The following is a 24564-nucleotide window of genomic DNA, read 5'->3' on the forward strand; positions in this document are numbered from 1 at the left end:
ATTGACTGTCATGGTACCACAGTGCTTGTGTTCAAGTGATCCTTATTTTACTTAACAATGGTCCCAAAGAGCAAGAGTAGTGATGCTGGCAATTCGAATATGCTAAAGAGAGGCCATAAAGTGCTTCCTTTAAGTGAAAAGGTGAAAGTTCTTGACTTAATAAGAAAAAAAAAAAAAAAAAAAAAAAAATATATATATATATATATATATATATATGCTGAGTTTGCTAAAATCTATGGTAAGAATGAATCTTCTATGAAAAATTGTGAAGAAAAAAATTCATTCTAGTTTTGCTGTCACACCTCAAACTGAAAAGTTAAGCCACAGTGCATGAAAGGTGCTTAGTTAAGATAAGAAAAGCATTAAACTTTTGAATGGAAAACATAAACAGAAATATATATATATGACTTCATACTATCTGCAGTTTCAGGCATCCACTGGGTTCTTGAAATGCATCCCCCTGGGATATTTGATTTGGGACGTTAACTAAGATATTATTTATTCATTTGTAAAATAGAAGTAATAGTTATACTACTGGATTTTTAACAAGAATCAAATAATATGTTGGTGTAACAGCACAATGTAAACTTAATATGTGGTATAACAACAACAATAATAAATAAAATAGTTGGCAAATTAAACTCATATGAAGAAAAATCTGAGTTGACATAGCAGTTTCCCTGCCACTTCATCTCTTAATTTATGCTCCAGAGTAAAATTGCATGGAGTTTCAACTCCAACCTACCAAGAATAGCCAGCACCATGCTGTCTTTCAGAACTTCCATGGAGCCTGAGCATACGAAGTAGATAGCCTGCAAAGCATCTCCTTGACGCAAAAGATACTCTCCTGGAGCACAGAAAGAGGTTTTGATGTGTAGAGACAGAGACCTGAGGCAGCCCCGGCTGGCACACTCAAAAAGAGACAACTGTAAGATTTCCTTGTTCAAGTGCATAGTGATGTCAGAACGCAGCTCATCTGGAAAATCTTTCAGAAGCTGTCAAGGAAGATGAAAGAGGAAATCAAGTTGGGGTAAGTCTAGTCTAATTTATTTAATTTGCAACCCAGCAGGGATGTTCTTCCCACTGTTTTGTCATAAGTACATGAAGAGAGGAGAAACCAAATAATCACTTAAAAATGTTGATTACTGTTTTGGGTGGGGAGTTGGGGGAATGGTTGCTTGATTTATATGATACCTTTCTTACAGTGGTAGTCTGGGGTGTTTCTAGATGTCCACAGAAAATACCTTTACTGAAAAACATTTCTTTTTACTTTTTTTGTTTTAAAGGCAAACATCAATTTTATTAATATAATATTTAAAGGTCACACCATTCAATTGTCATAAGAATTGATTCCTTTCAAAGAAAGTTAAAAAGAATGAAAATAAATCCACCTGACTGACCAAGTAGTAAGTTAATATAAATCATTGGTCAATCTGAAGTGGCATCGTGAAAACATAAGCCAAAGCAGATAGAGGAAGATGGATTGGGTTTCTTGAGGGATCAAAAAAATAAAGAGATAAATAAGTTGGTAGGTGCGTTCTTCACTTCTGAGACCTACAGGAGAGCACCTTGCTTTTTACCTTAGCGTATGTGCTTTCTGCTTGAAAATGTCAACATGAGAAATGAACATTACCTCATTTGAATCTATTCCATTGTTGACTGACCAGGTTGTTTGGAAATATTCGAGCATCCTCTGCTTGAGTTGCTGGGGCAGGTGATGAACACGTATGAAGTCCTTCAGATCCTTAGTTCTAGTGTGGTAGAGGGACCATCTGGAATACATCCTCTGTATGATCGCTGTCACATTTCCAAACACCAAGGCATGCATCAAGGCTGAAAAGAATGACACAACGTTAATGGGAGAGAAGAAATATGATGGAGGAGTTTACCCCTTCCTAAATCAGAGCAGAGTATGCTTATATGGTCATGCTGATACAGCTATTTCAGTACAAGCATTTTGGTGCAGCCACTTTGTCACATGGTGCATCCTGATACAATCATTTTGATTCCATATGGCTTGAGCACAGTAAAAACATCTTGTAAAAATACTCAATAATATGAAAAATGGGTCTCTTTGACCCAGACTTAATCTGCTAGCTCCCATTCTGGCTATGATAAGCTTTTATTTTGTACTTTATTTACATCTGTATTATTTTAATAGTTATGATAGTTATATATAGTTTGATAGCTATGATGAAATAGTTTTAATAATTTATAAAATTAGCCATAAAGTTATAATTTAATAGTTATTTTATTGTAATAACAAATACATTTTTAAAATGTCTATTATAGCCAGTTAGCCTTTATGGGAATATTAGTCTCTTCCCCAAAGCTATCATTTAAAATTAGTTTAACCTATTAAATATGACATTTATATTTCTAAAGGTATTGAGAAAGTTGTTAAAAATGTAATTGAGGATTTCCTGAGCAAACTGAAGCCGAGTTGAATATGGTTCCAATCCTACCTCCACAGCTCCATAGTCATTTTAATTTTAAAGGAGATGCCAGAAAATCTGAGACCATTTAAGAAACAAATAAAGTCACAGAAGAAGAGCAGGTATTCTGCTTAGAGTCATCACTGCCATCCAGAGAAGAGCCAGGTGGTAAATATACGTGCAACTCCCTTTTTGATGGGGTTTCTCAATCAGATAGCATTTAATCACCACTTTCCCCCTTCCCGAAACCACTACCAGAGTGTAATGAGATAGACTTTTCAGTTCTAAAAATAGTCATGGGAATGTAAAGTATAGCACAGGGAATATAGTCATTAATATCGTAATAACTATGTATGGTGTCAGATGGGTACTAGACTTGTCGGGGTGATCACTGCATAAGGTATATGACTCTCTAATCGCTATGTTGTACACCTGCAACTAATATGATACTGAATGTCAACTGCAATTGAAAAATAAATTTAAAAAGTTTATATATATTGAGAATTTTATGACTCCTTTTTTTAATTTTAATTTTTCAATTAGAGTTGGCATTCAATATTATTTTATATTAGTTTCAGGTGTACAACATAGTGGTTAGACGTTTATATAATTTATGAAGTGATCCCCCCAATTAGTCTAATACCCACTTGGCACTATACATAGTTATTACAATATTATTAACTATATTGTCTATGCTATACTTCGCATTCCCATGACTGTTGTATGACTACCAATTTGTACTTCTTAATCTCTTCAATTTTCTCGCTCAACTCTCTAACCCCCCTCCCATCTGGCAATCATCAGTTTGTTCTCTGTATTTATGAGTCTGTTTCTGTTTCATTTGTTTATTTATTTTGTTTTTTAGATTCCATATGTAAGTGAAATCATATGGTGTTCGTCTTTCTCTGTGTGACTTATTTCACTTAGCATAATATTCTCTAGGCCCATCCGCGTTGGTAAGATTTCATTTTTTTATGGCCGAGTAATATTCCATTGTATACACGTACCACATCTTCTGGGTATTTATCTGAAGAAATCCAAAACACTAATTTGAAAAGATAAATGCACCCCTGTTTCATTGAATTGCTATTTACAATAGCCAAGAAGCAACCTAAGTACCCATAGACCATTGGATAATATATAGATTTTTAAAGTGCCTAATTATTTGTATGAAAAACAGTGGGTGCTCAATTTATTTTTTCCCATGAGTGCAACAAAAGTTATCATGAATTTTTAATATGCCTAATAAAGTAAAACTTGGGAAAAATAACTCAGATTTAAGATTCTCCAGAAACTTCTTAAACAATTAAGAGCGGTTCTTAGTGGAAATAACTTCTTGATGAAAGAAATGCAAGAATATTCAATAAGTGCCCACTACATGCAAGTATATGCAAGTATATAGTCTTCCCAAATTTTTAAAAATGAAATGTCTTCTAAACAGGTTTAAAATGTCTCAAGAAAAATGATATCATTTAACAGTTTACCGTTGAATGGTTCTTGGTGAATTCTAAATAGAGGTTCATTCTTCTGTATGGTATTAAAAGCACAATAATTCTGATGCTTAAATGTTTTATTTGGAAGAGACCTCTATTTATGATAAACAATCTGTAAAGAAAAGAACTGATTCCGTTCCAAGTCAAAGAAATCAAACACCGATTTTAGGCTCCATTAAAATACTTGTAGACTCAGTGTTTGGAAGCCCTACTGTCTGTAAAAATATATAATTGTCTTGTATAAAGATTAAACTGAACACGAAGAACAATTTTATTTCATTTATTTAACACTGCTTTTCTTAATTATGTGTATAATTTTAACTTTGCTTTGCTTAATTATAATGTGTGTAAAGCACTTTAAGTAAGAGAAGTAATATGTTCAGATCATTTAGCATCTTAATTGTATACTATCAATAAAATGAATTACTGGATTAATTGTAGCATTCATAAGTATTGTTGGAAAGTTCTAGTCTACATATGAGTCATCATAATTCCAAAGTCTCATTTCAGCATAGAAAAATACTTCTAATGTAAGTAGCTAAAAAAATAGTTCTCATAGTTTTTCAGTTTCCAGAATTATTATTGTCTCTCTGTCACTGGTTATGACTTTCACATTGGCACAGGGTGTGTATAAGTGTCAGGTCAAATCATTCCATCTGCTATGAAAGTTTGACTCAAGAACTTCTATATCCAGGTCAGTTTGGAAATTATTTTCCTTTTACTCCTAGCATATTTGATGTATATGGTTTTTAAAGTAGCATGCTAGGCCTGCTGCTGTGTCTGTGGGAGGTTCTTTTTCTTTGTGTAGGAGTTTTGTATAAAATGTGTTTTGTAAAATCTCATCTTAATATCGGGTCTTTGAAGGAACCTCGATAATTGGGACCTAAGAAGAAAGTAAACAGACCTCAAATGAAAGTGTGCTCCTATAGGACTGCCTGTCTTTCTCTTTCTCTTTCTCTTTCTCTTTCTCTTTCTCTTTCTCTCTCTTCCTTTCTCTCTCTCTCTCTCTCTCTCTCTCTCTCTCTCTCTCTCTCTCTCTCTCTCTCTCTTCCCCCTCCCTCTCCCTCTCCCTCGCCCTTTCCTCTCCTTTCCCCCCTCTCCTTCCCCTTTCTCCTTCCTGCTTTCCCTTCTCCCTTCTCTCCTCTCCTCTCCTCTCCTCTTCTCTTCTCATCTTCTCCATCCCCCTTCCACCCCAGCTCTCTTGATTTGGAGCAATATTGTTCTCCTGAGGTAAAACATCATTGCTAATTTTTTTCCTCTTCATAAATTCTTTATTGAAGCAGAGACAGATAACTTTACAGCGGGAAAAACCTGGCAGACAAGTAGTCCAAGTCAACATCACCAATAATGAGACAAAGAGATATAATCTTGTGTTTCAGATATTATGCATTGAAAAAGACACAACATCAATTCTGTGGTATCCTGGCAGAAATGCACAACCTGGATTTAATTATGAGAAAACATCAGTCAAACTCAAATTAAAGGACCTTCTACAAAAAAGTAACTTTTTAAAAAATAAGTAATCTTTAGAAGTGTCTAGGTCATAGAAGTCAAGGAAAGACTAAAGAACTGATTTTCCAGATAAAAGAAACTAGAGACATGACAATTAAATGCAGTGCAGGAAGCTGGATTGGATTGGGGACAAGAGGAAAGCTATAAAAGACATGATTAAAACAACTGGTGAAATTTGAATATGTCCTATAGATTAGATCAGGATTTGGCAAACTATGTATGGCCCTTATTGCCTTTAGAGTCTACACAGGGACTATTTTCTCCTATATAAAAAGAGACCAAAGCTCAGACTCTGGGTAACTTTAGCTGCCCTCCTTTTCTCTGCCACCTACTCATTGCCCTGAAATTTTCTGCTCCTTGCTACAAGTACACTGGGTTATGGATGGCAGATGGCAGAGAAAACGGAGAGTGAGAACAATTTCTTAGATGATGAATTCAAACGGCAATGTAAAGACATCTTTGAAACAGCCTGAATTTGTGAACACCATAGCCCACATGGGTCCAATAAAATTATGTCAGGATAGCATATATATGATGAGAGGGCCTAAGGAAAACCTTGACTGTTAAGAGTTTCATTCTACCTTTTGCATCAGAACAATGTCTCTTTTAAACTGGACATGTCATCTTCACTAGGAAGCTTCATCTAACTTCAGAGGCTGAGTCGATGGTCCCATCAATTGGTGACTCTTAGGCAGCATGACTAAGTATGAGAGAAGAACTTTTAAAGATATGGGAAAGCGGTCTCAATATATTTTGTTTGGTGGCCAAGATGACACGTGTAGTTGATATAAATATTTTAGAAAATAGAGGTATACATGTATAAAAAGACTGAAAAAACTATTTTTTGGTGATGGGATTATATGTAATTTTATTCTTTGTGTGTATTTTCCAGTCTTTTTAAACTGTGCATTATAAAAGGAAAAATTAAAATAGAAAAAGTAAGAACACTGTCTGCCTAAGTATCTATTTCCATTACTAAACTGTGAACTCCTAGAAGGAAAGTATCATGTCTTAGTCATTTTTGTTTCCCCAGCATCTAGCACAGTGCCTGGCATAATTTAAGTGTGCCATAAATATTTATGAAACTGAAATGAACGTCTGGTAGCTTAAGAATTTCTTTAAGAAGTTTTATAATTGTAAGAAATCACTCAGAAAATTTATGACAAACAGTTCAGACCCAAATCTAACCCTTCACCCTCATTCCACTCCCCAAGGGCAATTTTTTAAAGTTATTTATTTTAGGACTTATTATGATTATCACCAACATTTTAAACAATATGATTTTACTTCTATTGCTTGACTCATCAAGTTTAGACAATACCTAAAAACAACCTGACATGAAAGATGAGAACTCAGTTTACTGCTACCCACCTTCTCATCCTTCACTTGATAGTTATATTATTCTTAGTTCATCTATTATAATTTTATAAGGTAAAGTTAATATCAAGGATGCACATTGAAAAACTTAGACAAATACTAAATGTATAGCTCATTGAGATTTCTCAAAGTGAACAGGTCTGTGCCCCCTCCCACCCCAGATAAATAAACAGAATATTATTAGCACCCCGGGGCTCCTTTGTGTCCCTTTCATAGCCACTAACCAGACCCCTCATGAAAGGTAACCATAGTTATAAATTATATTGCAATCAATAAGCTCTGTTACTTTGGAACTTTGTTTAAACAAAATCATACAGTATGTACTTTTTTGTGTGTTTGGCTTTGCTGCTCAGCATTGAGTTTGTAAGATTTATTCATGTGCCTGCAGATGTAATAGTTCATTGATTCTTACTGCTGTATAGTATTCTATTGAGTAATTATTTCACAATTTACTTGTTTATTCCTCTATTCATGGGCATTTCCTGTTTGAGAGTCTTATGGTAATGCTTCTATGGGCACCTATGTATATGTCTTTTGATGTATTCGTATATGCATTTCCTTTGGATAGACACTCAGGTGAAAATGTTGAGTCACAGAGTATAGGTATGTTTAGATTTGGTAGATATTGACAAAACTGTTGTGTCAATTGACACTCCCATCAATAGTATAGAAGAAGTCAAGATGTTCCATATTCTCTCAAACGTTTACGGGTTGTCAATGTTTCTAAGCATAGCATTCTGGTGAATGTAAATGCTATCTAATTTTGATTTTAATTTGCATGTCCCTGATGAATGATGTAGAGCACCTTTTTTATATGGTCACTGTCTATTTGGGTAAGGAATTCTATATTTAAAGTGCTTTTAAAAAAAATTGTGCATTTTGGGGTTGCCCACTCTTTTCTTAATAATTTGTAAAAGTTCTTTATATATAATACATAAGGAATAAGAGTCCTTTGTCAGATGTTTATAAATATCTTCTCCTGCCTGCTGGCTTTCCTCTTCACACTCTTAATAATGTCTTTTGATAAACAGAAGTCCAATTTACCAATCTTTCTTTTACGATTAGGGCTTTTCATAATACATTTAAGAAATGTTTGTCAAATCCAAGGTCATAAAAAAATAATCCCTTATATTACTTTTTAGAAGCTTTATTGTTTTCTCTTTCACATTTAAGTCAACATCCATCTGGAATAATTTTAATGTACAGTTTTTAGAGTTTAATGTACATCTGACTCAGTTACATTTATTAAGAATATTATTATTTCCCCCTTGCACTGCAGTGACACCTATGTCATAAATCAAGTGACCATAAGTATGTAGGCCTGTTTCTACACTACCTTGTATTCCATTAGCCTATTTGTCTATTCCTGAGACAAGACCATACTTTGTTAATTACCGTAACTTTATAATACATCTTGATTTCTGTAGCACAAATCTTCTAATTTTGTTCTTCTTTATGATTACTTTGACTAGTTTTAGCTCTGAATTTTTAGGAACAGCTTGTCATTGTTCAAACACACACATATACACAAACACACATCTACTAGGATTTTTATTGGGATCAAATTGAATCTTTAGATTAATTTGGGTACAACTGGTATCTTTATAACATTGAGTCTTAAAACAATCACCATTGCATATCCTTCCATTATTTTAAACCATTTGTAAGTTTTCTTACTAATGCTTTGTAGTTTCTATGTAGTAGTATACCACATATTTTTAAACATTTATGCCTACACATCTTTTTTATATTTTGTTTTTTAATTATTTGTTACTGGCATGTAGAAATACAACTGGTCTTTGCATATTGACCTTGTATCCATCAGCCTCACTAAATCCACTTGTTAATCTACTAGCTGTGTGAACTTTTAGTATTACTTCTTCATTTTGTGTGTTCTCAAAGTTTGCATAGATTTGTCTAGGTATGAATTTTCTGTCATCATTTTTGCTTAATCTCTTTGATAGTTCTTTCTATAAATCAGTGGTTTGCATACTCTGCAATTACAGATGCTTGGAAACTTCCCTTTCCTCTTGCCTCTTTCCTCAGCCTATGAGTGCCTCTGCCTAGAGAGTTATCTGGGGTTTTGGCAGTCACTTGAAATATTTAATATTGTTACTGCTTGCTTTTGCAGTAAATATTGCATCGCTGTCATTAGTAATGTCATCAGCTGTGTGTGTGGATTTCTAATAAGATACCTTAGACTTCAGTCCATGGTAATATATACTTAAATTAAAAAAAAAAAGTCACTTGTGTATATTTATAGAAATTAAGTGAATAAAATCAATTTACAGTATATGATAAATGGATATTTTACAAAAGGTTTGCTGGGTTTTACTGAATCCTGGCATTTAAACTCACTAAACCTCTGCTGCCTTATATCTTAACTGGGGTGTTAATAACCTCTATTTCGTAGTGTTTGATAATTAAATGAACAAAATGTTCAATATTATGAGCTCTCGTGACTACTTCTCAAAGTTATACAAGTAATTAGTTTATTAGCTTAGGGTAACTCACAATAATACAGATTTCCCACAAACACAAATTTGGGAGGCTTTAATTAATAAATTCAAGCTACTGAGATGCCATTTGACATTCAGAACCAATGTTTTCCTAAGTGCTGCTCAAGTCACTTAAATGCTTCATTGCTACTTCAAATGAACACTGGTTTTGCACCAGGATAATTTGCTCGATAAACATTTAACAAGTAACAAAATGACATTATCTAATTATTTCCCATATATTTTGGCCTCATGACCAGCATAACTTCTACTTACAGTGAACAGCAGGGACTAATTTATACTTTAACAATTTCTGATTCAGGACCACTCACAATATATTAGGTGGGTCAATAGAGATTAGGCTCAATTATCTAACACATTCTTCTAATGTTAAATTAGTAGGTTAAACCTTGAGCATTTGAGCATTTCTCAAAATTTCCATCAGGAGTAGAAGAAGTATGGGCAAATACTAAATAAATATAGACTGTGTTTATTTAAAAAATGCTTGTCATTCGCTAGGCTGAAAGATGGGCCATGAAGGAGAGCAGCAATTTCATAAGTCATAATACTGGATATAAAACAGCCACCACAGGGCCTGGCACATTGCAGCTCTTCAGAAAATGAGAATTCCTGTTCTCTGTTCCCTAGGCTGTTACTGCTTTACATCAGCCAAGAGCCTGTTACAATGGCTGCAGTCCCAGCATGCTTCTTCAGCAATGGTGCCATAAATACTGCCTTTCCAAGAAATCCTCCCAATCCCAAGCCCTTGCTTCTCACTGCTTTTGAACTTCTAAACTGATTTTGTGCTTAGCATTTACTGCCTGGCATTTTTAAAACTCTTTCCAGCCTCTCTCTTCCAAACTGGAGCATAAGCTCCTTGAGGGAAGGTTCAGCATCGTGGTTTTTGATTTCACTGGAGGCTGGATGACTCATTGCTTAAAGCTCCACATACTCAGTTTGCATCCCCCATGTCAGGAAGCTGGTAGGAATCATCCCCTATTATAAGAGTCAAAACTCTAAGTAACATCTGGAATTAAAGCCATTAAAATAACATAATATATTAACAAGCATTTGGGAAAATAATGTAGGGCAACTAATAGAACTCTGGTTTAAGAAAAATGCTTACTTGGTCCAGGTAACCCACATCTCCTACTCTCCATGACAGCAGTCCTATAATTCGGTAAGTTTTCATTTGTACATTTAAAGACAGAATCTGGGTTCCACCTTGTCTCTTTTATTTAATGATTGTAAAGCATTGGGAAAGTTACTTTATTTCTCCAAGCTTTAGATTTGCCATCTAAAAAATGTGAAAAATAATAGCATCAATAATAGCATCAGAAAAGAGAATTATACTAAATATTTCAACAGAGGAAATTTACTATAGAGAGTTGGTTTCTCTGGTGTTGAAGGGCTGAATGAGTAAAAGGAGAGTATAGAGGTAACATGGCTATAATAATTGCAGGAAGGAGCTTCTGATCTTGGAGCTGGATAAACAAAGGGAAAAAGTGGGGCTATCAGAACAAAGCCCAGAGAAAGAGCTGCGAGGAGCCACTAGGAGCCAAGACTCTGACTTTGGCTGTGGGGGCACTCCCAATGGATACAGAGATATCTGAGAAGGACCAATGACACTGGGAGTGTCAGGAGAGGCTGAAGGCTGGTTGCAGTTTGAGGTGGCCTGCCACTGAAGATACATTACACATCCTAATCAAGCTGTTGCTTCTCCCTTCCTCTTGCTTTTCAGTCTCCCTCTCGCTCCCCCTATTGGCGGAAGTATCTGAAGTCAGCTGGCAAAGAATGTTTGCAGAGTCCAAATCTCAGCACACAAAGCAGAATTCAGAAGGTACATTTGGAGCTCAGAGGAAATAGCATAATAACTTATCTATTTGATAAGTGGGATAATAATAGTGCTGAACCCTATGTTTTCCTGAAGAATTACTTAGAATATTGTTATTGAAGCTCTTAGTAGAGAGAATGGAGCATAAAAGCAATGAATAAATGTTAACTATTATTTTTGTATTGGTGTTTTTATTTTTAACTAAGTTATCAAACATCCTTACCTTACGGTATTAGAATTAATAAAATTTGACAAGACTGACTTGTTTGGGCCTATAAAATGGAGTTTTCAAGCATATACCTGCAATTCAGACTCATGTAATTCACAAACACTAGGTGTAAATAGCATGTTGAGAAAATAAAGTGCCTGCTCTTTCAAAATCAACCATCAGTAAATGATTACTTCTTCACCTGTCCTGAAAAAGAAATTTGTTGACATCATAGACTTTTATTGTTAATCTACATGTCTATTACATTCTTTGTCACTGATATCTTAAATAGGGCTTTTAGACCCCTCCAATGTAAAACAATATATCTCTGTTGTGTATTAGGACAGAGCAACCTGCCTTCTCTTGATATAAAAGAATTTCCCTTACCGCCAATTAGCATGGTGCAGATGGAGAAGATCTTTTCTGCATCTGTATTAGCAGACACGTTCCCAAACCCAACGCTGGTGAGGCTGCTGAGCGTGAAGTACAGCGCTGCGATATAGGCACTTCGGATCGACGGGCCCCCCAGGGTATTGTTGCCATAGTACGGAGACTCTAGTCTCTTTCCCAACTCATGGAGCCAACCTGCGATGGGAGAAAGAATGAAAATTTCAACCCAAAATGTAAGGTCCCAGTATCAGCACATTGGGGGTATGATAAATGAATATTCAGGGGATGTATAAATTTTCTCAAGAGAAAAAAAGAAGTTAAAAGGAAGTTAACAGCAAGGAACTAGATTTCGTTGCTATAAAAGCAAAAACATCATTTTTTATGCAACTGTTATCTATAATACAGACAGCAAAGGAATATGCATTTAAGTGTGTATTAAGTGGATTGGTGGTCAAAGTTCAATAAACAGGTGACTCGAACACAAGAAACTACCTGTAGCGATTGAAACTAGCATTGCTACTCTCAGTAACTGTTATGTATTTCACCAGTGGTAAAGCTCATTTCTCAATTGTAATTTTAAGAAACAAAGGGGTTAAGTATGCTACATAATGATAAATAGCAATGACCACAAGAATCTAGACTTCAGACAGGTGAGATGGTCTTTATTTCTACCCTGTATAAGCTTTCCCCATTCTGTTCACTTGGGCTGATATCTAGTTGTCTTAGCAAGTCTTTGCTCATGTTATGTTCCTAAGGAAGACTTCTTCGCAACTTTGTTCTGCTGTTTGGGGGTGGAGAGGGAAAACTGCACAGCTAAGAGGTCCCTATGGTAGAAATGGATGCCCCTCTTACAATCGTTTAGTGATACTGATGTATATATAAGGCAAAACTTGGTTGGCAAATTAAATGATTTAAATATGTGCAGTTTATTGCATGTCAATTATACTGTCATAACTCTGTAAAAAAAGCTATATTAATAAAGATGGGGAATAGTAAGTATATTAATAATAATAGATACAGTACAACACTTTAAAATCCTTTGTTGGAAATACTTGCCTTTTAAAATTTTATATTTTAAAGTATTCTCACTCCTCTTCTCTCTCTCTGTAATCATACTTGTTACAAAACACTATGACAATTCAACTCAACCTATATGGTTCATAAGACTTTTGTTAAGGCATTTTATTCACTGACCACTACTTTCTTATAAAAACTTCATTTAGTAGCTGCCCAAGAAGAACTGAAAAGTCATTACACTTTTTAAATAGTAATAATGCTTTCATTATCAACTCAAGTTATAGATTGCAGAACTATGCTAGGTTATTAAAATGCAAATTTGAAACAAGTGGGAATTCCTTGAGACCAAAAAGAAATGCTTAGTGGCAACTACTGTGCCTTATTCATCCTGTGTCCCCAGAGAAATGTTTCTCAGCCTTTAGCTTGCCTCAGAAATGTCTAGAGTAGCGGTCCCCAATCTTTTGGGCACCAGGGACTAGTGCTCCTATGAGAATCTAGTGCCTGATGATTTGAAGTGGAGCTGATATGGCCATAATAGCACTGAGAAGTGGTTGCAAATACTTTGTGCGTAAATCTAGACAAATTTAAAAATGCACATGTGTTGCCGTATTGCATCAATGCTGTCCTGTTATTTCAAACTATGACAAGGGCGAGAACCATTTTTACATTCGCTAATTCATTCACTTTTTAAAATAACATTTATTAAACTCTACTATTGTCAGGTGCTTTGCTAAGCTCCCACCAGCTGCTCACCTCTTGTTGTGCAGCCTGGTTTCTAACAGGCCATGGAATGGTATCGGTCCATGGCCCGGAGTTTGGGGACTCCTGTTATAGAGGGCTTGTTAAACAAAACTAGCCAGGTTCTACCCCTGGAGTTTCTGGTGCAGTACATAGGGAGGCTAGGGAGAAGGGCTGAGAATTTGCCATTGTAATAGGTTCCCATGTGATGCTGGTGTTGCAGATCTAGGGGACCACGCTTTGAAAAACTACTGCTCTAGAATAATGTTTCTCCATGCTGATTGCAGCTAGAAAAGCTTTTTAAAAATACACCTCCTAAGTGCCACCTCCATTTACTGAATCAAAATTTCTGATGCCAAACCCATGTATGGATATTTTTTAAGTTTCCCAGGAGAATCTAATGTGAAGATAGAATGTAGAACCACTATTCCAGAAGTTAGCAAAGTACTTGACAATAGCAGAGTTTAATAAATGTTATTTTAAAAAGTGAATGAATTAGCGAATGTAAAAATGGTTCTCGCCCTCTGTCATAGTTTGAAATAACAGGACAGCATTAATGCAATACGGCAACACATGTGCATTTGTAAATTTGTCTAGATTTACGTACAAAGTATAATGATTGCATTTTTGGATGATAGAGAATAATTATAAAATGTAAGTTACATGTTCTGAAAGATGATGCCATTTGTGAACTATGATCATTTATGTCACCTGTAAATGCTTTGTGAAGGAATAAACTCTAGAATCCAACAAGATTTAAATCTGGACGCTTCCGTTTATAGGCTGTAAGAATGACTAACTTAGCTTTACTTTTCTCATTTGTAAGAACAGGTTACTGTTTAACTTGTAGGGTTGCAGTGGGATTAAATAAGATGCCACATTAAAATGTCGACCACTATAACTGGCAGAGGTTTTGTGCATAATATCTCCTTTCTCTATCTTCTATTACTTAAACTGGAACAGAGAAAGCACAAAATTCAGAAAGGCAAGAAAAAATATGAAACCAGCAATAAATTATAATGAAAAAAGAAGGACGTGGTTCCATAGTGTAGCAGTTAGCACATCTGCTTTACACACAGAAGGTCCTGGGTTCACGCCCCAGTGGAGCCACAGCCCATGGTCTATGGCCATGCCACCCTGAACAAGCCCAATGTCTGATCTTGGAAGCTAAGCAGGGTCTGGCCTGGTCAGTACTTCGATGGGAGACCACCTAGGAAAACCAGGTGCTGTAGGCATTAAAAAAAAAGCGACTAAATGTATTTGGTAGAACTTAGGGTGGCATGTGATACAGTTCAGCATTTCCTAACTAATAGAAATGAGAAGGAGAAAATCCAAGTGATGATAATTCTTAAAATTCATGGAGTTATATATCCACTTGTGAATCTGAAGAAAATCTGATCCTTTTCTCAGAACAAAGTACATGTGGAAACACAGCCACGATTCTACAGACATTTTCAGGTGGTTCACGGCCGCCTATAGCCCTTTCATAAATGCCTGGTTCAAAGACCCAGAGTAGAAAGCTCTGCTCTAGAATTTTTAGTGAGGGGATGGACCAAGAGATAAAGTGTGATTTGGTAACTTAGTTTAGTCCTATATGATAAAATATTTTGAAGTAAGGACAACTTATCTAAGATTAGTTAAAGAGATATCACAAAAGCAAATCAATTGTGTATGTTAAATATATTATTGGTATATTTTATGCACTGTAGGAAATGAGTCAAGAGACAGATAAAATCAAGAAAAAGAGATAACATCTGAATATATCGTTGTACTCAGGATGGAGATTTCTGCACAGTAGTACTCGTACAGGCATTTGACCTAAGCATTATCAAGGATGGACAACCATGGCTGCTGGATTGGCTATTTCTCATGTGTCTTCTAAGTTGTGTTCTGAAAGGGATGTCATATCATGTCTACTCAACAAAGAAGTAATTAAAGGGGCTTGTCTCTTTTTTGCATATTGGTCATTTCTGCTAATTATTAGGAAGTCTGAGCAGCTGAAAAATGTCATTTTGCCCAGAGTAAATATTGCATGACCTAATTTTTGTTTTAGTTGATACATAAAGAGAAAAGAAAAAAACGATAAAGCCACTGCTTTCTCTCAGCTGAATCAGCTGTACAATTAGACCATGAATTAACAACTAAATCCATCTATAAATCTTGAGTTGGATTAAATTTTCTCATAAAAAAAAAAAGCAAAGAAACCCAACCAGTACATTTGGTTAAACTCCTCAATTGGAACAAAAGTGAAATATTTAAGCATTTTCAGAATCGAATAAGTTTTCACATAATTTGATTTCCTTAATAAAATAGGATGAAAGTTTGTGTTAGGACATATAAATTATACAGTATTGGATTATATTATCACTCAAAGCCTGTTCAGTTACATATGTGTGAAATTGTCTCAGAAGTGATTCAGGGAACAAACACAGCCGAATAGACCTACTTTTGTTAATATCTCTTTTCTGTCTAGCCGACTGTTCTATTTTCAGAAACATCTTGTTTTTTAAGAAGGGTTGCTACTAAACTGTTATAGCTGATGGAGCAGAAGCAATAATGATGATGAAAAAACCTGGTAACATGGAAAGAAGGTAACACCCACAAATCCGGGGATTGGCTCTGTGGGCTAAATAAAACTTTTTCACAGAACAGCTTGTCCAAAATGAGAGCACATGTTCCACTGTAACAAGACAACATGTCACTGTACTGTACAAAAGAAGCAATTTAACCAATTTGGAAGCCAATCTTTTTTTTATGCTGGAGAAACTCGTCTCCGAAGGAAGGGATGTCCTAGAACAGTCTGTCTGCTTCTGCTCAATTTCTTTTTTCTAAAGAGCGTTTTGAATAAAAAAGCATACACAACATAAAGTAGAATCTAAACATACTGACTACACCACCATCTGAAAACAAGAAGATATAAAGTAATCCTGTCATTACTAAAACAGGTTAGATAAATAAAATAGAGTAGATTTGTGAAATAAATATCAATTTCAAAGACAGAATGACTCTTAATGATCATGCCTAGAAGAGCTTATTATTTAGCACAATAATTCAAACCACTGTATACTTATCTTGGGCTCAGTATTTTGATTAATTACATACTTTTAACTCTAAACAGGAGTTCCTTATTATTTTATTTGTTAGGTTTCCTATAATAATATACTTACTTTTACTGTGCTTGTGTGTGTACGTCAGTTTCCACAAATGCGACCTGCTTTATACAATAGGTACATTCTGGAAAAGTTCAGTTTATATTAACATTTGGTAAATTAACAGATATTTTAGGTTTAATAAGAATAGAAGCATGTTATTGAAGGAAAGCCTATGGTGGATCTCTTCGGTCGTATAAAATACTTCAGTAGTATGAAAAATGTCCAGTAAAATAAAGCTTATTAAATCAGATTTATATGCGTGTGTTTGTATGAATACAAAAGAGAGAGAAAGAATTAGTACACGCACAATCACACCTATAATTCAAAATGGTATTTTACTTAATTCGGTATGAGCAGACCATGTTGTAATAGGGTTTAGCCAGAAGCAAGAATGGAGTCCGTGTCAGGGTCGTCTTGTTATTAAGCTGGCACACAGTTAGCATTTTACTGAGTGTTTTCTGTGTTCCAGACACTCTGCTGGGACAGTACATCTTCCATCTCATTTATGTGCACTAACCCTATGGAAAATGTATAATTATCATCCATAGTTTAATTCATTATTTTATTAATCATTATTTCATTAATCATTAACAATTTAGATATCATTATTCCCATTTTAAAGATGAGAAAACTAAGGCTCAAAAACTTGTTCAAAGTGGCGGTGTCAAGATTTTAATGCAGAATTGTGTGCCGTTAGAGCCCAAGTTCCTGACTACTATGTCATAGTGCTTTGCATGCTGGATTTGTAGGCCCAAGAGGACTGGTGTTGCAGTATAACTGAATGCCTTTACAAGTGAGGTGCCATTTTTTTTATGATGATCTACATACATAGTAGAGAAAGAAGCAGTCTTGGTTAAGGCTCCCAAGAAGCAGACCCTGAGACAAAGCTTTAAGTATAAGTAATTTATTTCTGTGTTGGTTTTAGTAAATATCTTTAGGAGACAGTGGGGCAGGGACACAGGGAAGGGGAGGCAGCCAATGAAGTTTGCCCAGTCAATCAAGTTACCACTATAGGCAATTGGAACTCAATTCCATCAAGAACTTCTGAGACTAGTGGAGAACACATACTCCTGTTAGAGCAGGGGAATATATGCACCACCAGTCATCAGTGATTGACTACTGCTCCTAGGGAGCTTTAATGTTCCAAGAGTGCCAGTCCTGCTAGCAGAGGAGCCTGCCACAGCTTAGGCCAATACCTCAGGCATAATTACAGATCTTAAAGATTAGAATCATACAGATTGAGAGGACACAGTGGTGCACCAACAACATTTGCAACGGCAGCCTAAACTTAGTAAACACAAAGTATTTTGCTAGGTTTTCATATAACATTATTTTCATCCAACTCTCATGATAACTATTTTTTATTTTGTTTTGTTTTGTTTTTAACTGATGGAGTCCCAACAGAGAAGTCGAGCGATTTTCTTCTTTCTTTTAGGAACTATTAGAACTGAGAGGCGAATCCATAACTCTCTAACTTACACATCTATAATTTTTCCGTTATACTACACTGCTTATAAAGAGGTAATCATTTAAAATTAGCACTTTAATTGTACTTGTTGAAATCATTATTAAATAAGTTTGTTTTTTCAGTGTCCACTTTTGCTTTCAGTGGGGGAATGTGTCCCCAAAGCACAAATCACATCAGAGAAAGTAGAATTATCCAAACATAATCCATAACGTAGGCATGGGATAACATGGCATTTAGAACGTGAATATTACTTCAACAGTGATTCAGAGGTTTATAACGTAAATTCTAAGCATAGAAGATAGTACTATTAACATTTGCTTTCTCTCTCTCTATAATTTTGAAGACCTACTTAATCTTCTTGGACTACATTAGGGTGAGACTGTGATTCTCGCGAGTCACAAGGCAGGAGGTGGCTGGCTGGGAGAAGCCAACCAGTGGGAGACAATGATTGTGTTGGGTACAGAGTGGTTTCTTCAGCTTTCAGAGCAAGGAGCTGAAGTATAGACTGCTCAGTTGCAGAACTGAGTGAGAGATATCAAGATAAGTGTCAGACGTCTGAGCGTGCGCATGTGTTCATGTGTGTGGCAGGGGGTTGGTGATGGTGTAGCAGTTAAGACCCAAAGCATCTGTGAGGTATTACATTCACAATTACCCTCAAAAAGAGTTATTAACCCTGAACATAGTATCAGAGAAAAGCTTGAGACTTAATTTCCACTGTCTCTTAAAATATCTACACTCCACAGCACTGATAAAAAATAAACTTCTCCATTCCTTAAGGTTCACCTAGTGCCTGCCACTATAATTTTTTATTGTTTGTTTAAACAAACTTTTCATTTTAGGATAATTTTAGATTAATACAAAAGTTGGAAAGAGTACAAAAAAAATCCTTGTATACCCTTTACTCAGTTACCCTTAATGTTAATATTTTAGCATTTGTCAAAATGATGAAATTTACATTGGTGCATTACTACTAACTAAACTATAGACTTTCTAGATTTTAATGTAAAAAATCGAGTTCAGGAGAAGTTCAGAGACTTGTATTCCAAAACTTATTTTCAATCTTCCATCCTGTCCCCATTTTACAGGATGTGACCAAGGATAAAACTAGAAGGGCACAAGGCTATAGTGGTATTTGATATTGATGTGTTGATTCCACTGAGGAGAAGGCATCAGTAAATGTGAGGTCTCAATTTGAACAGGAACTTTACTACTTGAAGTTCCTACTAATCTCACACTTTGATTGTCATAAACTAAGAGCTGTCTTAGTTTCTGAAATGGGATAGCCTACTTTTGAGGTGAAAGTCTGAAGCAAAAAAATTAATGACAAAATAGTAGAGACTGGACTTAGAGTCAGGAAATGGGGATCCTAATCTTGGTCTTCCCACTAATTAAATAGATATATGATCCTTTATGCATCAATTAACCTTTCTGGTCTTCTGTTTTTTAAACTTGAATATGAGGTGATTGGACTGAGTAGTCTCTAGGTTCTATTTCGGATCTAAGGTTTTATGAAATAAGATTCTGTAATGTTTCTTCACAAATGGTTGGCTTTTTAAAAAGCAAAATGCTTGTATAAAAACCAATGATTTTCTGAATTTATCTTTTAACTCTTTTTAATTATTTGAGTGATGATCCATTAGCAAATATTGATGGGCTAAGAATGAAAGATTTCACATTTGGATACATGTATCACTTCTGCTCTGTTTCCACTGCTGAATAATTTTTCAGAGCAAGAAATATTATATGCTGTTAGTACTGTCAAGGAAAAAAATCACTTGTGTGAAAACCAGTACAAAGTTTGGCAGTTCTCTAAAGTCTACTTAAAATTGAAGTTTGTATAATATAAGCTTCCTGAATATTAATTACTAAGGTATAGCATTCCACTTAAGCAATGATTAATTGAAAGATTTTACACTATTGTAAACTGACAAAATAGGCCATCACTATATGCACCAAAAAACCAAAACCCAAACCAAAACATATAAAAAAGACAGTAGAAGGAATGAGAAATGTGAAACAACTCAAAATCACAGTCGAGCAGCTACTGTAGAATTTTCTGATTGATTCTAAGAAAAGGCAAAACAGGCCATCTGTTTCCAGCCAACTAGAGCACTTCCAAATGCCTCTCAAATCTTAGCTAAAAATAGAGGAAATTCTAACAAAGATTAGGCTCCTTGCTAAGTTAAGAGAACATAAACTATGAACTATTTGCATTTAACCTTCCTACATAAAATGCTCATGCAGTTCACAATGCTTTCAGATCTGTGCCTCAACAGGGGCATTTTTTTTTCCTGAGTAATTTCTCTGCTGTTTCTCATAGTTTAATGAGTTTGTGGGATATACGTTCATGTGTGAGCTCACAGTATCATTTACAAAGACAGCTTGCCACTCAGTAAGAAAATTCTAACCCAAAGCACTCATCTCTAGTATCTACATCAGGACAAAAATCTGTTTTAGGAAGATAACTTAAGATAAAAATAATCGATTCCAGCCAAATCATTTTATTTTATTGGTATGCTAAAATTTATTTTCATTCCCTGCTCCAATTATTTTCTTGTCCTTTTTTTTCTCATAAAGGTTGGAAGTTGGTGCAAACCTAGTAAAGACAATGAATTGACATGTCCCAGGTTTGCAAACCCTTTCTCAGCTGTTTTTAGTAGTTGCTGGCATTCATTAAAGTGAGAAGGATAGGTCTTTAACAGCCATTAAAAAGGAATCTCGTTTCTTTGGTTTGCAGAACTTCAAAATAAAGTTCTAATTACATTTCTTCCAAATATGTTAAAGGAGATACATTTTCTAACATCTCAATTATAAAAGTAATTCCAAAATAAGTTAGACCATGTAATATTCAAATACTCCATTAAAGAGTTTTCTGGAAATTTTTTACCCTCAGTTGGTATTAAAACTGTTGTAAAGGCAATTTTTCAAGTTTCAAGTCTCAAAATGAAATACTAACTTTGAGGTGTAAGCCTTTGTTCTCTTTTAGAAGAGCTGATTCTGACTCATATGTTTAGCAATGCATTTAAAAACATACAACTAACTTTGATGGCTTGATAGGGTGTGAAATACAATAAATAGTGGGAGTTTGCACGAACATTCCAAAATAAGTTTTTTGCTAATGGGTTGCTGAGTGATTGGACTTGAAGTAAACTCAGGGCAATGGGGTTATGTCGGAGAGACCCAAAGGGTGGCATGGAAATTTTAAAAAATGAGAATTAGATAGAGTGCAGAGAGACAACAAATAGAGGAACAAGAAACACAGGAAGAAAGCACAAGAGAAACATGACTACAGAGAAATGTGTTGGACTAGGTAGTGCAGTACAACTTGATAAACCAGAAAACAAGCAATACAGCATATGAAAGTGCTACTTAATGGTGTAATGTTGGGTAAGTTACTTATCTTCTTTGTGCCTTAGTCTCCTCCTTTCTAAAATGGAGAACATGACAGTAACTAACCTCATAGGCTGTTGTGCGGTTAAGCCACACAATTCACATAAAGTATTTAGCAGAATGTATATTAAACATAGTGAGCACAGATTAAAAAGCTATTGTTATTGTCACTGCTATTGTTTGAAAGAGATGAAGGTTTTTTGTTTTACTGGAAATAATTCATTCTTTTAAAATTTTCATTACTGAAAATCTGTATAAAATATTAACCCAACATCTCATTGTCATCAGTAGATAAAAATGAACACAGTAGAAATAATGTACACAAATCGCATCATTTTTGGAAATTAAAGGTCTTGCATCATTCGTACTTATAAATGCCACTTTTCATTACAAAGTAGTAAAGACATGAAATGGGTAGGACGTAAGCTCATAATATTTTTTGACATCAATTTGCTTTGTCATTACGTGACCCACTACAGTAAAAATAGTATGTTGTAATATTCCTATTTGTGTATTTGTGATTAGAGATCATACATTGATCACCAAGGTGTCAAATACTTTATATATTATTTTATTTAATTCTATATTTTGTAACTTAATTTCTTACAACTCTAAGAGCTAAATATTATACCCTGAAATGTTGATATTAAAATATTAGTACTTAAAGCAAAACATGACCAAGAGTAGACATCTGTTAAGGAGAAGGACCAGCCTTTGAATCTGGATTTGTCCGAGTTGAAAGTCTTCATGCTTTTTAATATGTTATGCTACCTCCTCATTCTTCTTGTCAGTCATTGTGTTGGTGTTAATACAGTCCTGATGATTTCACCTCTTTTATAGAAATGGCTGCCCAGTGGATTTTTCTCTGTAATTACTCTTCCCTTCCACCTGCAAATAGAAATTTCCCATATTGTCTTCTTCTGCTTACAGTCACCATCACTAGAATATATGGTCTGGAGACCTGGCATTATTTTTATTTTAAGCATGGAAACTTTTGTGATGTTCTTCACCACCAACCCACCACCTCCACTAGAAGCCTGAGCTATTTTTCTAATGGCATTTGGTGAGAATTGATGTGTTAATGGTCTCTGTGTACAAACGTTTAGGTAATATAAGAGCTTTTTGGAACCACGCACTGAACTCTCAGAAACTTCTCAACACTTCACGTTCCAAGAATAGAACTCTGTTTACCACCTTGTGGACTTTACAAGAGTTTTTATGTAGGTCAGGCCTACTCTGTGAAGAAATTAAAGACCACACATCTTTTGTTTTTCTTACAAGAATCTACTTTCCTATGTAATCTCATGGATCTTATTAAAAATATTGATATACTAAACACTTTGAATCATGCTTTAACCATTCCATTTAATTGACATTTGACTTTTAATTTCACCTACAGACATCAACTCACTACTTACAAACCCATTATTTGGCAATCATAATGCCCTTTTAATGGATTCGAAACAGTGGAAACAGCAAAAATGATTTTGTCTCCAGCCAGGCATCCAAAAGCTGGTTTAATTCACTTTGCAATCAATGTACAGTATATAGTTTATTTATACATTTGCCTGTCTTACCCTAACAATTAGGAAAAAAAAAAACGTGTTTATGCTTTCATCAGATTGTATCCGCTGAAAATCCTTTCGTTCAGTTTCTGGGAAATATGTTTCAAGTTCCATGGAGCAGGTTTGGTAGGTGTCATGCAGGGAGAAAGATGTCTTATGTTAAGCACATAGCAGAGGTGTCAAGAAGCACACAACAATGGAATCGGGAAGGTCCAAGAAGACAGAACATCCTGGGGAAAAATGGCTGTAAACAGCAGCAGCGTGACCAGGCAGGGATGAGGGAGTGGCAGCAGGGCCTCTTGAGAAGAAACTGAGCACCTAGGGCCCTGGTGAGCCCAGGCCTTGGTGAAGGCCAGGATTTGGTCCCCGATTCCAACTGCTGAAGGTCTAGGAATACATGATTTACCTGTTGTTACAGCCCTGGCTCTCTGAGTCTGGTGTTGAGCCCAGTCTGCCTTCCCTGGTTCTCTACCAAGTCCTTTTGCCCTATTTCTGCTCTCGTCTTCCATATTATGACAGTATTTCCAATGTTTGTAAATACAGCTGTTAACGCCTCAGCTCCAACTCCACTCATTCTATGCTTTCTCAAGGTCATATGACACCACTTCCTGTGCCTAGTTTCCCCTTTCTAAATGTCCTGCAGGTTGTCAAAGTCTATCTTTGATGTTTTGTCTCAGAATTGAGCACAGTCAATTTTTGTGTGTGTGTGTGTGTTCGGGGGTGGTCAACAACTGCCCTTTCATGGCAAGACTTATTTCCTGAATGCTCTGTTCTCACGTCCAGTTTCCGGCCAAATGTACGATCAGATCAATTCCCTTTGCTTTACCTTCCACCACTCACGAAGAAAAGCTTTCTTGAACTAAGAGACTAAAATATTACCTTCATCGCTCCCACATATCCAGTAGTCTCTAAATAGCCTCCAACTAGTTAATTAACTAATTTACTCAATAAGCAAATACTTAGCATAACCATGCATAATGTTTGAGATGCTGCGTAGGATATAAAGATAAGGGAACTTAGTTTCCATTACCCTGAAATCAATTAGAGAAACTCAAATATAAGTATAAGGCTACCAAACTCAGTGTTTCTTGCCGGAGCAATCAGAAAGGATTTAAAAAAAGAAAGGAATATTTAAATTGCAATGTGTGGAATGAACAGAGATGGCAGAAAAGTGCATTTTGAGAAGCTGAAAGAACAGGAATAAAGGTACTAGGCCAGGCACATATAATGCATGTAATGAAAAAAGGAATCTGTGCAATTTGGCTGAAGCAAGGGTGTAGGACAGGAGGTTGTGTGTAAAGTATGTTTAACCTACAAGGTTTCAAACTTAAAAATATTTTCCTTGGAAAAATTTTATTCCAAGATATTCAAAATCAACAACCACAAGAAAAATTGGGTTTAAACTGCTATATCAAGGATGGATATTTAATACAATTGCTTGCTTCCTGCAAGAACTTTTGAATAAATTAATAAGAAAAATTGTCAAA

General features: G+C 35.3%; 1 protein-coding gene and 1 pseudogene across 1 annotated transcript in view; one reads left to right on the forward strand and one right to left on the reverse strand.

Annotated features, from left to right (window-relative positions):
* The window catches only part of KCNH8 (potassium voltage-gated channel subfamily H member 8), a 306005-nt gene that overhangs the window by 65124 nt on the left and 216317 nt on the right, over window positions 1–24564 (reverse strand). The window contains exons 8-10 of the mRNA XM_039836783.1: window positions 11745–11942; window positions 1634–1833; window positions 746–995 (exon numbers count right to left, since the gene is read on the reverse strand). Of these exons, the coding sequence (XP_039692717.1) occupies window positions 746–995; window positions 1634–1833; window positions 11745–11942 (648 nt within the window). The remainder of the gene's footprint in view (window positions 1–745; window positions 996–1633; window positions 1834–11744; window positions 11943–24564) is intronic.
* On the forward strand, window positions 14622–14737 carry LOC120581816 (uncharacterized; annotated as a pseudogene).

Source organism: Pteropus medius, unplaced genomic scaffold (assembly GCF_902729225.1).
Source record: "Pteropus medius unplaced genomic scaffold, Ma_sr-lr_union100, whole genome shotgun sequence".
Lineage (NCBI taxonomy): Eukaryota > Metazoa > Chordata > Mammalia > Chiroptera > Pteropodidae > Pteropus > Pteropus medius.